The sequence below is a fragment of the Typha latifolia genome, chromosome 5 (genome assembly GCF_019914945.1).
Source record: "Typha latifolia isolate L0001 chromosome 5, TyphaL0001v2, whole genome shotgun sequence".
Taxonomy (NCBI): Eukaryota; Viridiplantae; Streptophyta; class Magnoliopsida; order Poales; family Typhaceae; genus Typha; species Typha latifolia.
Genome location: NC_133090.1, coordinates 2,503,652 through 2,520,109, shown reverse-complemented (window position 1 = coordinate 2,520,109; position 16,458 = coordinate 2,503,652). Strand labels below are relative to the sequence as shown.

At 41.1% G+C, this 16,458-nt stretch overlaps 3 protein-coding genes across 9 annotated transcripts; all 3 read right to left on the bottom strand.

Annotated features, from left to right (window-relative positions):
• Positions 1 to 362: 362 nt before the first annotated feature.
• Positions 363 to 5,100, bottom strand: LOC140788924 (calmodulin-binding receptor-like cytoplasmic kinase 2). 4 transcript variants are annotated; one of them, XM_073138462.1, is made up of 7 exons: positions 3,982 to 5,100; positions 3,467 to 3,523; positions 3,273 to 3,394; positions 2,974 to 3,166; positions 2,754 to 2,843; positions 1,193 to 1,485; positions 363 to 968 (listed from the first exon to the last, which is right to left on the bottom strand). In XM_073138462.1, the coding sequence occupies exons 1-7, from the start codon at positions 4,283 to 4,285 to the stop codon at positions 747 to 749; spliced, it is 1,281 nt and encodes a 426-aa protein (XP_072994563.1). In that variant the 5' UTR covers positions 4,286 to 5,100; the 3' UTR covers positions 363 to 746. The 4 variants fall into 4 exon arrangements, with proteins under 4 accessions (XP_072994563.1, XP_072994564.1, XP_072994561.1 ...); XM_073138463.1 differs by having other exon boundaries at positions 2,974 to 3,142; XM_073138460.1 differs by having other exon boundaries at positions 3,273 to 3,523.
• Positions 5,101 to 5,233: 133 nt separating this feature from the next.
• Positions 5,234 to 8,326, bottom strand: LOC140788923 (G-type lectin S-receptor-like serine/threonine-protein kinase SD2-2). The gene has a single exon (XM_073138459.1). It carries the CDS (start codon positions 8,031 to 8,033, stop codon positions 5,628 to 5,630), a length of 2,406 nt encoding a protein of 801 aa, XP_072994560.1. The 5' UTR covers positions 8,034 to 8,326; the 3' UTR covers positions 5,234 to 5,627.
• A 432-nt stretch (positions 8,327 to 8,758) lies between these two features.
• Positions 8,759 to 15,203, bottom strand: LOC140789785 (probable E3 ubiquitin-protein ligase RHB1A). 4 transcript variants are annotated; one of them, XM_073139617.1, is made up of 6 exons: positions 14,961 to 15,203; positions 11,668 to 11,815; positions 10,504 to 10,699; positions 10,286 to 10,432; positions 9,348 to 9,457; positions 8,759 to 9,238 (listed from the first exon to the last, which is right to left on the bottom strand). In XM_073139617.1, the coding sequence occupies exons 2-6, from the start codon at positions 11,731 to 11,733 to the stop codon at positions 9,206 to 9,208; spliced, it is 552 nt and encodes a 183-aa protein (XP_072995718.1). In that variant the 5' UTR covers positions 11,734 to 11,815; positions 14,961 to 15,203; the 3' UTR covers positions 8,759 to 9,205. The 4 variants fall into 4 exon arrangements, 3 of the variants coding, with proteins under 3 accessions (XP_072995718.1, XP_072995719.1, XP_072995720.1); XM_073139618.1 differs by having other exon boundaries at positions 11,668 to 11,774; positions 14,961 to 15,147; XM_073139619.1 differs by having other exon boundaries at positions 10,286 to 10,411; positions 14,961 to 15,135.
• Between the last annotated feature and the right edge of the window lie 1,255 nt (positions 15,204 to 16,458).

Here is a 16,458-nt window from a genome sequence, read left to right as displayed (position 1 = left end):
CATGGACGCTTGACTTGGTCGGTGCTAAGACCAGGGTTAATATTCTTGAATGGAATATAATTTATTAACGCCTGATTTAACTCTCAGGAATCTATGGCTGTGACAGTTCCAATGGCACTCGCAAAATATAATCTTTGGCAGGTTAATTATTAGAACAATTGATACACTAGCTACTAATCTTAGCAGAAAAAAGGAAAAGGAAATTTGAAGCAGCAGCAGCCGCCACTAACCCTAGCATGATAGTCAGAGGAACACAGCATAGATAGTATTTAGAGCACAGTTCATTGATATCAAAAGTAAATGTCATGTTCCTGATTGATGAGATTATATCAGAACATAGATTGGGAATCAATAAAAAGAAATAGTTGACAAGCACATAACTTTCTCATTAATCTGCTTACCACTTTGCGTCGTAATACAAGGACATTGCAAATCTTACCTCACAAAAGCACTTCCTAAATCTTGTTGTAGAGAAATAGGTCTTCACGAATATATGGATATGCAAACAATCTTCCCCCCAAACCAGTGGACAAGTAAATATGTACATTGTTCCAAAAAATGATTTAAGGCTTCACAAAACTGAAAACACTTCTTAATGTCAGATATTGAGGGCAGGCTAAACCAAATGCTAGAGGCGCCAATTCTGTACGTGCCGCGCACCTAGCAGCAGATCAGCACCTGTGACTTACCTCAGTATATCCAAGTCTTCTTTCCTGTAATGAAAAGGCTTTTGTCGGATGAAGGGACTAGGGAAGGGGATATGAAGTCGAAAGCTGCCTGTAATCCTTCCTGATGTCCCACAAAATCTCTGCACACTTCCTCATGCTCGGCCTGCCCTGCCTAGTTGGAGCTAAGCATTGGAAGGCTAGTTCAAGTACCTTCTCCACTGCAAGATTGGTCGCTGGTGTGCGAAGAAGATTTGGGTCCAGCACTTCAATTGCACTCCCTTGTGTAAATTTCTCTATTGCCTGTTCACAAAAGTTAATCATTCTATATAGCTAACTGACAGTGGCACTATTTACTGCATAGGGATATTCCAAGGTTTATCTCCTTCAGTTATCCAAATGAAGCATTGGAGCTATTTAATTCTGAAAATCTTACCTCTCATAACTCAAAAGATATATATCATTAACCCTATGAAATTCAACAACGACCAACACATAAAGACTTCTGCAGAGTAATCTAGACATACCCATTTTGCCGTAATGCGGTCTTTGAGTTTCCTCTTAGGCTCAATAGGGCGCCTCGCAGATATCAATTCCACTAGCAATACACCAAAAGAGAAGACATCACTCTTTTCTGTGAGCTGATAAGTTTTAAGATATTCAGGATCCAGATATCCAGCAGTCCCTTTAACTTGGGTCGAAACAATTGTTACTCCACTCTCATTTGCACGGGCAAATCCAAAATCAGCAACTTTTGCTCGGAGAGTTTCGGTAAGAAGAATGTTAGAGGCTTTAATATCCCTATGAATAATAGGATGGTCTGCATAATAGGAAAAAAAAATACAATAACTTACTTTATGCTCTATTACTCTTCACAAACAAATGTAGTTTTAAGATTTAATACGAAATTTCATGTCAAAAGACAATGCGATCTACAAATTAGCACAAGAGAAGGTAAATCCTCAATTAAAATGTGATTGTTAGAAACATCTAAAGCAGATTCATACAACAATAATTTTTCCAATATCTCATGCATTCAGCTTGATGAGCATTTTCAGCCCATCAGAAGTACGAGTTGGTGAAATTTTGTGTAGTTAAAATGAGATCCATCTGCACTCACTGCACAGTGGGCATGTACCTGTTATCGGCACCACATGACCAGAATCCACATTATATAACATTTATTGCCAAATTGTTTTCCCAAATACTAATTCAGATAAACATCAGATACAAAGCCAGTTTAATCAATTACTAAATTAATATATGCACCAGAAGCAGCTCTGTGCTTTTAGAAATGAATCGCCTATTTGCAAGCAATGGAATTTCATAGTGTATATATGCATTTGGTGGAATGAAGAATCACTCAGTGAAGAAGAATTGTGCGCCTGTAATGGACTAGAGATCATCGAAATCTCGTCCCTACAAAACAAGAATGGCTAAACCAAATCTCTAAGTTAAGAAGATCCCCCTATAAGATACTGACAACTTTTACAACCATCTGTGATACATTGGACATAATATAAGCTAGTCTGTTCCACAACTTCTTTCTCCCTTTCCTTATAGGAAATATTAATATTTAGATGAAATTCTTTCAACAGTTAATTACTTAATACTTCATCACTCTTTGGTGGCATAGATAGCTAAAGATGTTACTTCATATAAGTAAACATGTACTAAGTAAGGCAACCCAATTTCTGCAAGCAGTACGGTTGTTGTTAAAAATTTATAATTCTTAGCTTAATCTTTAAGCCATATGTAATCAACCATGTATATATATATATATATATATATATATATATAGATATTGACAAGCCAGTCCTTCATCCAGCATTAGCTTACAGAAGAAAAACTGAGCAATTTATGCACTGATTTTCATGCTTGCTTTGTTACACTACTAGAATAATGTGCCAACTATTTAATTGAGTTAATTCTAGAATACTGAAGCTGGTAATCTGAAGCTTGAAGTCATTCAGAGACTAGATATGCAAGATAAAAAAAAAATTATAGAGCAAATGACACACCATTGAAGTCCTCTATTGTAACTTAACATGAATTGCTCATAATAACATCCATAGTCCTCACCATTACCTGCATACATGTGGAGATATGTAACAGCATGAGCTACGTCAATTGCAATATCGATTCGTGCACCCAAGTCAAGATAGTTTCCATGGAAACCTGCATTAAAAAATAAATAAATAAACTTAAGCTGAGAAACATTATTGCCAATGGAACAGTCGAAATGAGAAGACTCTCATGCAACAATCTTTTCACCTAGGACAATTAAAAGTCAATTCACAAAACTTACCATCTAGATGTTCTCTTAAAGTTCCATTTGGGACATATTCAACAACAATAATCTTTTCATCACCATCCTCCAGATAACCATAGAATTTAACCAAATTCAAATGCTCAACACGTCCCATAATCTTGATCTCGCTCTTGAACTCCACACTCACATGACTGTCGTGCATAGTCTGAAGAGCCCAGATATCCAATTTCTACATCAGTCTATGTTTTGACATCAATTGGTGTGACCACAATCCGAAAAAAAAGAAAAAAAGAAAGATAATATCTATCATCTTCACCCAAACAATTCCATCCAACCTTTTTTGCACGCTTAACTGCAACAAGCTTTCCATCATCAAGTGTCCCTTTGTAAACAGTACCAAACCCGCCTTGCCCGATTTTTAATGCCGGGGAGAAGTTCTTAGTTGCCTTCTGGATCTCTTCCATGGTGAAAATCGAACTTTTAAATTGTGAACCGGAAGTACTATTTGTGTGGCTATATATCGATCTACCTGATAGCTTCCCTGTGCTAGAGAAGGAATTGGCATGTCTGCTACGTGATGGTGTCGCTGAGATTGACAAGAACATATTAAGGAAAGAGACAAACCAATCTCAGATTCTTACACCAATCTAAAGGCTTTTCTCACTCCCCATAGTACAAAATTCCAACTTTTCTATACAAGTACAAATTCAATGGATAAGTAAAGACGGGTTCGAGTTCTAACAAAGAAAAAAATAAACAAAAAACTAATTACAAGTTTAAGAACCGCAAGTTTCGAAGAAATAAAGAAAGATAATTCAAGAACCAAAGTCCAAGTAATCGTAGAAACAAGAAAGTCCACAGCTTTCACAAAATTATGAGCCGAGTACTTAAATTCCACGAGATTTCTTCTTTATTTTCTCTAAATTCTAAATAAAACGAGAAGTTCGAAGAAAGAGAAAGGAAAGTCCAGAGCTTTAGAAAAAATTTAACAAATTTCTTCAGTAAATTTTAAGAGATATAGATTTAGGGCAAGAAAAAGCTTACAAGAAGGAGACTTTAAGGGCCTCGGTTCCGGCGGCCGGATCTCCGGCTTACCGAAGCAGGTCAAGATCGCTTTAAGGAATTCCACCAACCAGCTCCGGTAGGAAATTGACGACTTGGTTCTGGCAGTCGACACGCCGGAGGCGGAGGAGACGGCGGATACTGAGGAGGCTGTGGAGACGCCGGAGCTCCGCGAGAAGTCCCACCTGTCCGGCGTCCTTCCGGAGACAGAGAACGGTCTCCGGCCGCTCGAGCTACGTCTGCGACCGCTGGAGTTAAACTTCCGATCGTCCGTTAGCGGCGGCATCGTCGGAGGTGGGTTTACGAAACGTAGACCGCAGACCGGAGATACTTAACGTGGATCGCACACGGCGTCCGACAGGAGACTCGGTCTAAAATACGCCGTGGGTGCTTAGTGGAGAGTCAGATTTCCCCCGCTATTATTCTTTAGACAAATTTCCCCTTTTCTTCTAAAATTATTTAAGAGGAAAATAAATAAATAATTTGTTGGCAGGCGCATCGGTGTCCGCTGTTTGATGCCGAACATTCCTTGTGCAGGCCGTGGAAACTTACACTAATAACCGAGCATTATTTTTATTCTTTTTGAAGGATGAACTATATCCGCTACTAGTTGCAGAATATCGTTCAGTATAATTTCTTTTCCTTATTGCTTGTGAAGTCGGCTTAGAAAGTTATTTGGCATTGTCAAAACGAGCTTGGTCAAAGTAAAGGGACCCAAAAACACGATAGAAAAAGGCAAATAATTCAAAATTGAGGAAAATCTCCGGATAGATGAAGCTGTCTTGTTGAGAGAGATTTGTGATAACTTCTTCAATATCTTTCTTATTAAAAAAAATTGTATCATTGTCATCCTATTCCGCAATTTTGAAGTTAAAAGCTGCGAAATAGAAGCTCATAGTAAATCTTAACAAACCATTGGAGACTAGAATATGTGGCCATTATTTTAAGGAAATTAATATTCACAGGGCAAGAATGTCTTTTAATATTCACAGGGCAAGAAATAGCTGCTTGATCTCTTTAGGCTCCTCCACTTCAATGCCTTTTAATAGTTGTTATTTTAGAGTATTTTTTTTAAATGGCAATTGTGAATATTTCTAGGTCGATGTTCTATTATGTTATTATCCATAAAATATTCAAATGAAAGACTTGCAAAAAAGAAAAAAAAAACTATTAGGATAGAAGTTTTAAATATATTTACCTACAACTTATGGCTAATATGTCAAGGCAAATATAATTGTGGTAGAAGTTTTTCATTGTATTTTATGGTTTTCATGAATAACCAAAGCAATCATATATAAACTATATATATATATATATTGTGTCAATAAATGGTGTATATATATATATATATATATATATATATGTTGAAGAAGTTACCATGTTCAGGCCGTAAGTAACCGGAATATATCGCTGTTGTTCTCCTCCTCTTGCAATATTGACGCAAAAAGAGGTAAAATGTCATCAGGGCACGGTTTACGCCATGGGCCCACGGCCCATTTCCTCGTCGTGGTCGTGGTGCCATAATACCAAACTCACCGACAAGTGTTCGTTGCTATGCGAAGGCGGGAAAGCAACGGAGAGCGACAGTGCGACACGACCAAACCAACCCCAACCACCAGCCCTCGCTTTCATCCTTCCGACTTGGCCTCCACGATCCGACCCGACCCGGCGGAGTCCGACTCATCACCCCCCGAAACGATTCCCGCTCGAGGGAACGACTCCCCTGACGCCATGAGCGCCTGCAATAACCTTGGAGGCGGCGGCGGCGCCGCCGCCACCGTCCCTTCCAGCATCTTAACCACCGTTCCCATCGCCGGCCTCGCTGCCTCCTCCTCCTGGATGCACCAGACCGCGACTCTCCCGACTCGAGTGGCCTCCTCCGGGTCGTAACCGCCGGTTTCCTCCATACTCGAGTCCACCACCGCCGCGACGTCGCCCTCAATGATCTTTTGCGCCGCCCAAGCCGGGAAGCACACCCACGTGTCCTTCTCCGCCGCCGCCGTTTCGGCGTTGCGTTTCCCCGCGAGGATCTCGAGCAGAGTCATGCCGTAGCTGTACACGTCGGCCTTGGGGGTGATCGCCGTGCCGGAGATCCACTCTGGCGCCACGTACCCCCACGTACCCCGCATTGTCGTCACCACGCGGCTTATCTCCCGCCCGATAAGCTTCGCCATGCCGAAGTCCGACACCTTGGGGGTGAAGTCCTTGTCTAGTAGTATGTTCTCCGGCTTGATGTCGCAGTGGATGATGCAATCACGGCAGCCCTCGTGGAGATATGCGACGGCGCGAGCAGTGCCGATGGCGATGCGGAGCCGCACCGACCAGGGGAGCGGCGGCTCGGCGCCGGAGCCGAGGTGGGCGCTGAGGGAGCCGAGGGGCATGAGATCGTAGACAAGGAGGCGGTGTTGGCCCTCGCAACAGAAGCCGCGGAGGCGGACGAGGTTAACGTGGTGGACGCTGCCGATGGTGCGGACCTCGGCGAGGAATTCGCGGTCGCCGCCGGCGCGCTCGGGCCGCTTCACGGCCACGGGGGTGGAGTCAGCGAGCTCGCCGCGGAAGACCGCGCCGAAGCTGCCGTGGCCGAGCTTATCAGAGAAGCCTTGTGTGGCGGCGCAGAGCTCCTTGTAGGAGAACACCATCACGTTGGAGAAGGCGGCGGCGTCTTCTTCGGACTTCTTTAATTCCCTTCTTGTTTGGATTCTCCTCCTGGAAATAAACGCGAGGATCGAAGCTAACGACAAGATCGCCAGGAAACCGGAGATGGCGCCGATTACGATCGCCTTCTTCTTCCATTTGTGTTTTGGTTTCTCGGCGACGCCTATCGCCGGAACCCTAAGGAGCAGGATTTGGAGATCCATACCGTTGCGGAGGTTGTAGGCGTCGCCATAGAGATTTCGGCAGAGGCGGGTGCCGGAATCGTAGATCAGACCGAAGCACGAACAATTCCTCCGGCAGATCTCCTCGCACGAGCCCCGGCTCGCGCCGAGGACTGTCCCATCGGCGGCGATGTCGAGGTCCATGGTGCCAATCTCCTCGAATCGATCATCAGAGCATTGATCATCTTCGTCGCCGGTAGAGCAACCGCCGGAGAAATCGCCGGAGCTCCAAGCCGAAGGGTCGGTCGGCTGGAACCCCCGCGGGCAGTGGCACGTGCGATCCGCTTCGGGGGCGCAGATCCCGAGGCGCCCGCACCGGCCGTAGACGCCGCATCCGCTCTCCGGCCGCGACCAGTACGCTCTCCAGCTCGCTGCCTGAGGCGACCACGTGTACTGCATGAGCTGGCCGGAGGACTCCACCACGATTCGGCTCAGCGCCGGCGACTCGATCCCCGCCTCCTCTGCGAGCTCCGGCGCCACAGAGTACGAGAACGACGCCCCCGGCCCGAACGGGTCCTCGAACCGGAACTCGTAGATGTAGGGCACAGTCATCTCCGGCACGCCGGCAAACCGGTCGCCGGTCCACTTCCCACTCGACCAGTACGCCACCTTCCCCTCGAACGCGAGCTCGAACTCCCCGGGGAGGAGGCGAAGCGAGAAAGGCCCCGGCGACGGATCGAAAGGGCTCCGCCACGAGACGATCGGGCGCCGACGGTCGACGGCCATGCCGGGGAGCCATGTGTCGGACGGGGAGCGGAAGCTCTCCCAGACGACGTCGCCGGAGGGGGAGAGGAGTAGGAGGTTGCCAGAGTCGAGGAGGATAGCGGAGGAGGCGGGGAGGGTGTTGCCGGAGAGCCAGACGGGGGGGTCGCCGGCGGCAAGGCGGCCGGACTTGGAGATGGAGGCGGTGGGGGAGGAGGAGAGGAGAGGGGAGTCGCGGTTGGCAACCCAGACGAGGGTTCGGATGGGGAGAGAGGCGTAGTAGATGGAGAGATACCAGTGAGTGTGGGAAGCGTTGTTATTGTTGTGGTTGGGGGAGAAGAAGCCGAGGGCGAAGGTGCGGTTAGGGCTGAGGAGGCTGGAGTTGGGAGTTATAAGGAGGCACGAAGTGGAAGTGGCGGAGAGGAGGAGGAGGAGGGGGAGAAGGATGGACGCCATTGCTAGGTTTTGGGAGTGGTGGGGTAGAAGAGGGAAGACGATGGAAGTGGGGTATCGAACTAACGAGACACTGAGGAAAATGGATTAGGACTACGAATCAAAACTAAAAAGTGCCTGGATTGCTTTGCACTTGGAATTTTGAAATTGGAAGTGCTTCTGAATTGGGGGATAATAATACTAACACCCTTCCAACTATGATCTATATTACTATACTCCTTTTTGAAGGGGATAATTTTATTTGGAACTAAAAAAAGACTTGGGCTCTGCAGACTGTGCTACTCAAGCAGTGATTTGAAAAAGGAGAAAAGAAGAATCTAAAGAGGAAGATTATTGAGTTAATTTTAGGAATAATTGTATATTTTTACATAGAAGAAACGTCTTTTTTTTTAACACATGGTGATCAATTTTAAACCCTCTTAAAACTATTTTATCATTATTTTAGAAAAAAAAAATTTGAGAGTAAAAAAAACATTTAACATTTTCACTAACACTATTAAATAATTAAGAAGATGATAAATAAGAGATAATGTCCTACGAGTAATTAACTTTTAATTATATTTTATTTTGTTTGATCATATGAGGTTGTGTCCATCCACAAAAGACAGACCATCATGAGAGAGAGATAATGTCCACTTGATGCAATAAATAGAACTTATTAGAATACCTGAAAAATTGACGATTTAGTGCAGAAATGGACATGTCAAGCGAGTAGCTCAGTATCCAGATACTCGGTGAATAATTTCTCCATTGACAAAAATATAGCAAGATGAGTCTATTTACAGTGCAATACATCCACCACAAATCACCTATTCACAGTAACTGTACAAAGAACGACTAAATCAAGGGGAACAGAGCAAAACGACCTAGTATCTGACAATATTCTAAACAATTTGCTTAGTTTGCATTGAATTTACCTCAAGTGGAGTGGAGAGGCATCTTTCAAATATAGATCCGCTCTAAGTGCTAAACTTTCCCGTATGCAATAAGAAATCAAGAATAATGCAGAAAGAAAGTATCCTTTCCATTTTCCACCTCCCTAACAAATCCAAGTAACCTGAACCAGAGCATTCATACCTCCAATTAAACTTCACATAAAAGAGCAGATTAGTGTAGAACAATGTCATTTCATCCTGTTTGGTATCACCATCAACTAAGTAGGACCAGCTCCGATATTACTCATTATACAGTTCATCTATCATCGTGATCTGAAAGATAAACACACCATGTACGGCAATGCATTAAGAAGAATCAAGCATCAAATTATACGAGCACTATGTTATATCACAAAGAATCAGAATTCTCGGCAAGGCAAACCTGGTCACAAACAGGGCAGGTATCACTTCGCTCCATCCATTCAAGAAGGCAAGAAAGATGAAAATCATGTTGACACTTTGTAACCATGCGAGGGTTCTCTGCATCATATTCTGGGGATAAAAAGGAGAGGAGAAAAAAGACTGTTGGTACAACACAGCTTCGGAGCACAACACAAAGGTAAATGATCTTCAATGGCATTTGAGAAATCAATAGACATCTGCAGCTTAAGAGTAAGAGCAAAATCTACAGACATGCTTTACTTTAGTAAATGTGATAACCTTACACAGCTTTTGCATTATAAGTGGCCAAGTCAAAACTCTCATATGAGACAGCTTTTGCATTATAAGTGGCCAAGTCAAAACTCTCATATGAGACGGTGAGTCGTTATAAATACACAAGACTCCCCACGATATGGTCCAAGGAGGGCATAGATGTACACAGTCTTACCCACATTATTAAAGAGAATGAAATTTAAATAAAAGGGATCTTTCATATTATTTCATCAATGAAATATACATTTCAACCATAACACAACAAACTGCAGTGAATCGAAGTATGTATGAGAAGAGAGAAGCCACAAACAAAGAGTAGTCTAACGACAATGAAGTAGCATTTTGAGCAAATAGACAATAGAACACCACTAGTTTGAACAATCAAAGGTCATCCAATAGATTAGTATAAATTAAAATGCCTACAAAAAAATAAAGAGAACTATAACCATTTCCACATAGTAGACTAATAGGACAAAGAGATTCAAGGTTAAAGTAGTTTAGTACATCAACATGCTAGTCACATCCAGAAGGATCATTTATTTTATCAAGGTGACTTGAATAAAAGTGCCAAGTGTTGCAGGAGAGAGTTATATTATGACATGCAATGTTCAATTTCAAGACTTTTGAGTATTGGCAAAAGAGAATGAGAAGCTTAAAAGAGTGCACCTTCAAGACATATAGGACAAACATCCTCCTCATCAGTAGCTGAAGCAAAAGTTTTTTCACAATGTTCATCCTCGACCACCTTCAAAATCTCCTGCTCACGATCCTTTTTGTTCTTGCAGTCCAATTCTTCCACAGCATTGGGTATCTCTGAAGTTCAGAGATTCCATTATATTTGCCAATTGAAATAAAATCTACTTGCATAAGATCAGATTCCTTACCAGAATTTTCAAAACTTCCAGGAGCAGTTTGTCTACATGCCAAACCCACATCATAAGGCAATGGTGCAGGTGGTGCTCGGTAAGTGTCAGGAGTAGATGTATCCAGAGTTGTACCAAGAAGTGGTCTTCCGGAAGCTGCAGCAGACTCGCCAAGGTTGGAAGACAGCCGCGCATGCTCCTCTAGATCTTGCGTACACTATAAAGATACAATAAAGAGATTTCAGTGATGTCTTTATGCAGTAAATTCATTCCTCATCAGAATTTCCCTGAGGATGGGAAAGTCTCAAATTGTGTCGTAAAGACTGTTCCGGATAAAACGACAAATGCAGATAAAAATTCTAGGTTTAGCATACAATGCCTTAAAAGCAGCAAACCTGACTGACATGCAATTCTCTATGAAGACAAAGAAGCAAAGAAATTAGTAGTAAAAGAGTTGAATTCCTTGGTAGTGTGGAAGGAGAATATTTTTGTACAAATCAATCAAGCCATGACTTCAAGAGAGATGTTATTACAAATTTATGGGTCTAGTCACAAAACAAAATGCCAAACTCTAAGATGACAAATTTATCAGCAGAAAGAGCAATGAAGAAATAGTGACAGGAGAATGGATACTGACTACTGAGGCCATGTGACTGTGATGAGGGTTAATCCCGTCCCAGTTACAAGCAAGTACAGCAGTAAAGCTACTAGGCAAATGTATGGTCAGTTAGTCTTGGCACAACACATGCCCTTTGAACCACTTGAGAATGCTAGAGACCAAATTATCTAAAAGCTTAAGATGTTTAGGTAACAGATCCTCCAGATCACTCCAGAATACAAAAATAGGAATAAAAGAAAACGGGCAAGATTTAAAGGTTGAACCCATGACCTAAAGAACATCTCTCATATAATGTTAAATAGCCAATAGAACTAAATGCTAAAGCTGTCAGGTAATAAAGAAACAGTGTATATATACCTTAACAAAGATTTCATATTAAGTTAAAGAAAAAGGATAGAGATCTATAGATCGACAAAAGTCGAAACTACAGGCAGTCGGTTAATCAATCTTTATGGCATTTCAACGTTATTTGCTTAACCAAAGACAATAGACAATAGTACATCACATTATTGGCACACCAAGCAAATTCTACTGAAACATATCCAACAATAGGAGAGAGTACGCACATAGAGATAAACGGGTGCCCTATCTGGTTCTGCACTTCTGGATGAACAGCAACAGCAGCCACCCATTTTATATCAATCTAATTATTTACTTCCAGATGTTCCGCCAACTGGTATTAACGGCAAGTTGGTGTGATTTGTTTCTCATAAACTGACATAAATAAGGATTATAAGAAACTCAAAGATCACATCACATGATCAAATACAGAACAAATCTCTCAAGCCAAAAGTACTAACATGAAAGTTCAAGAAAGTCATTCCATTATGTTTGTGCAAATAAAACACGGTAGTGGAGGCATTAAAGGCCAACTCGCATATAAATTAAGTGCATCACATGTCTATGAAGCAAATGCTGAAACAATGATACACAACAACTAGATGATCAAAAAACAAAAGAATAGTTTTGGTGCTCAAAAGAGTCACACTCAAGATTTAGATTAACAAGACATATCAGAAACCAACCCACCATATCAGGTCATTAGCTAGTAAAACAGATGAGACATTCTCACATGTAACTAGTGATTCCAAACTTAAACCAATACTCTTTCCTTCTCTTATCAATATAGAGTGAGTCAGAAAATGTCTCTCAACTGACAAAACAGAACACTAAGCAACTCTTAAAGATGCACAGAAAATGGTCAAGCAAACAAGTTCCACTTTGAACTCCCATAGAACAGTTACATTTCCTGTGTTGCAAATAAAAACAGAATGGGAGATGATTAAAAAAAAGACAGTCCAATAAAGACAGCAACAATGCATATATCATAGTCAGAAGTAAACACAAAAGGCATTATACTAGATTCTTCATTTACATGACATATACATTATACTATTTTGCTTGCAGTTTATCTGCGAGGAAAACCCTGGGACTGACTCACTGGTCGAGAATAAGCCTAACTTGCGGAAGGTAAGGATAAAACATTAACAATTAACCGGGGGCGAAAGTTTTTGGTGAGGGGAACCAATGTCTTGATTAAAAAATGTACTTGTATAAACACTTGAATAGTAATATTTATATAATCTGAGAGTATACAGAATCTGAAAGACAGAAGAGTTGCCAAATTCATAATAAAAATTGCATATATATATTTATATAGTATTACTTTCGAAACTAGTAATTATATTCTCTTTTAGCATACCTTCTTCTTACAGCGGCCCTAGCTCTTGTAAGTTTTGGCGCAGGTTCTTTCCCCCGTATTTTAGAGTGGTTTTTCCACTCATCACCAGCGAGATCTTCCACTCCGCTCCCTAGCCCGAGTGGCAAGAGGAGAGAAGAGCTCTCCTCCCTCCCCTTTTCCTTTCCTTCCTCCTCCAAAGCCTCCTTCCTCTCCCTTTCTTCTCCCCCTTCTAAAGCTTATCTTATCTTCTTTTACCTATCTTCTCCTCTTACACCGGTTTCTTCTACTGTGTTTTCATTCTCTCCATCTTGTCTTCTTGCCGCCTATCACCGGTGTCCGCCCCCTTCCCATCGTCCTCCAGGCCGCAGTCCCCCTGCCCATTGTTCTCCTCCTCGTCCTTCATTGTTATTTCCTCAGTTGCCTATCACAATTGTGCCTTTTCTTTTCTTAACTTAATTTCTTTCAAGATTCTTTCTGCTTAAGGTTGGAGTTTCTTCTCCAACTTTTTGGAGAACCGCAGCACCTATAAATGTTGGATCACAATGGTTCCACAGGCTAATCTTGGGTTTTTATATTTATTTGTATCTTCTAGTGTTGTTCTTTTTATTGTACCTTTTGTTTGAGCCTCATGGCTTAATACCTTGCTTTCTTTATTGGAATGCTTACCATTGTAACAATATCCAAGTGGGGGTTAAAGAGTTGTCGTTCTGTCTCTCACCCAATTTGTGTATCACGCCATTTTATTGTATGAATGAATGAAATCTATTCCTATAGGCTTTCTCTCAAATTTATATATATATATATATATATATATTAAAAAAATAAAACTTTCAAAACTATTTAGTTTGGAAGGAGCATGAACCTTACATAAAAGATTCTCCAAATCCAAAGATGAAAACTACTCCCTCTTTCTCTAGAAAACAAGCACCCAACTGGGGGTGCTCGGCTCTGCCTATGACAATGGCAGGCTTCTTCATCCATAGAATTTATACCTCTAAACTTCATGTAGGCAACAATAGCCTTGACAAAAGAAATATGTATTTAGGTGACATCATGCCGAATTCTCTCATGAGATTAAGAACCTCAGAAAGACTATCACTGCATGAGATAACCCACAGAGGTAAGTTCCGCGTGAAATTCTTAAGAAAATTAACATGAAAACAATCCAATCAATTCTTGTAGAAACTAAAAAATACAGTGAAAGATTTCTAACAATGTTTTAGCTAACTGATTCTTTCGCTGGCTGCTTCCTTAGATGGGCTTCTACAGTTCCCTACAATCTGTAGTCTGCACACAATGCCTGAAAGTAGCATTGGTTTACATGATCTCCTGCCAACCAGATCTAACAAATATCATTCAACAGATCGAACAACTGAATCAGCAATTATGATTCTACCACTATATCTCGTCTTAACATATACTCTACATTCTCTTCTAGTAAACTTTGGGGGGGAAAAAATTCAAACATAAGTATGCTCTGATACTTCTTGTAGATATACGAGCATAGCATCAAGCTAAGTGATTGTAGGCATCAGAGCACTTAGTCATGCCTAATCTTTTCACAGTTTACCTTTCCATCGTCCAATGAAGCTAGAGTATCAAATTGTAACACCATCACTTTGTTCACGCATGACCAAACTCCTCTAAAATGCCCTAATTACACCAATACAAATTGCATAATAATATTGATGCTACAACATTGGCACGGAAAAATTATCCACCTCTTTGAAGGGAAACCAAGTAATTATAGACTTCAACCATCACCAATTACCTAACAGAAAAATTATAAACTCCACTTCTTCTTATTCGGTGAACTATGAACAAGGAACATAACACAAGCGTCAAAGCCAGATACCTGCATAGAATGAGTTCATATAATTCGAGTTCTCGTGTTCAACTTATGGAATTAATTCTTCGAAGCTAATTTCCCTTTCCTCATATAAAGAATAACCAACAGAAGCTCCAAATTCATCACTCTCAATCCCTAGTAACAGTTTCTATAGCAACTCTTACTAAAGCAAACAAACTACACAGATTGAACATAGCAGGAACAATAGAATTTAACAACCCGATCGCCAAATTCTACCACGAATTGATACCAAAAACCAAATCAAAGCCCTAGAAACGAGATCACCCAACTGGAGGAGATAAAAACCACATCAGAAACCAAGATCATACCCAACAATATACACCTCCGGGAGATCCAAACCGACGGCGGATGGGACGAATTCTACCTCTAAACCTCGGGAACTACGTCGAGGGCTTCTCGAATGGTCGGGGAAGAGAAGGTCTTCGACCTTCACCTCTGAAGAGGCGAAGCGAGTCGAGACTTTTGAGGACTTCGCAGAGGAATATAAAAAGCCGTGAACGGGAGAATCAAAAGATATCGGCAAAAGAAGGGATTCCTCCGTCACAAGGAATAAAGTTTATCCGAGCCTATCCGTAATTCTTATGAGGACATCCTCGAAAACCGTCGGATTAGCTGGGTCCCGTTGAATGAACGGTCGATTCAATGTACGCATAGGAACTCCTACGCGGAGGTTGCGGAATTAAGATGTAGGAACTAGGAATAAGGAATTCAGGTGTGACAAGGATAGGGGGTCGAATAGAGCGGAGGATAAGAATAGTAATCGGAATTCATTAGTATTAGTCTTTTCGTAGCTCGGGGATTTCGTGTGAGGACTGCCAAGCTTCCACTTATTTAATTTAGCTATAATTACACTGAGACCCCCGAATTATTGGCTATTTCTCTTCTTTTTTTAATATGTGAGTAATATAAAAAGGCCTAACATTGATTGTTTTACACTCACATTAGAAGATTGACGGAAGGGAGCATTAAAAAAAAATTTATTATTAAAAGGATGAATGTGTTGTAAAAAATAAATGAGACGGTCTAATTTAAAAATAGGCAACAGTTAAAAGGATCTAAATGTGATTATTTTTTTATTGTGCGCTATTTTCATAAATACCCCTGAGAGGGTAAAATAGGAATTGTCGTGTCCACGGAAGCCGGCGCACACCTGGCGCTTGTGAGGCCCACGAGGCGATCGTATGGAGTGCGACGGTAGCTTGTGCCTGCGGATCATATTCGACGCTATGTAGTAACATTAAGAAATTGTTATTTTTATTATCAGTAGTAGTACTAGTAGATGGAAGAACTAGAGATTAGAGAAATTTTAATAATATTAGAGGATAAAATATCCAATTATTATTTATAGCAGCTTAATACATCTATATTTATTTTAAATCTATATCTCGAATAGATCTTTATTAATTAATATACAAAACCCGCAGATGAAATTTGTGAATTTTTTTTAGGAAAAAAAATCATATATTTAATTCAAAGTTATGCTAAGACTAGTCAAAACTTCAAGCCCAGGGTGTAGGAGAAGTATTTAGATTATAAAAAGATTGAGATGAATAAGTCAAACATGGATGAGATACCAGTAAAAAATTGACATTTTTTTCTCATGATGAAGTAGAATCATCATTTGGGATCTTGAAAGGCATTGTGTTTGAGTGGTTCAATTGTTGGCCTACCAAGTTGGACTTTAAAAAAAGTCATTAATATATGAACCTCTTTCTTAATTAGTATATTAATTAATTATGCAATCAGCATGAGAGATACATCTCCTGGATTCATAGATCAGTAATTGCAAATAAAATTACTTAATAA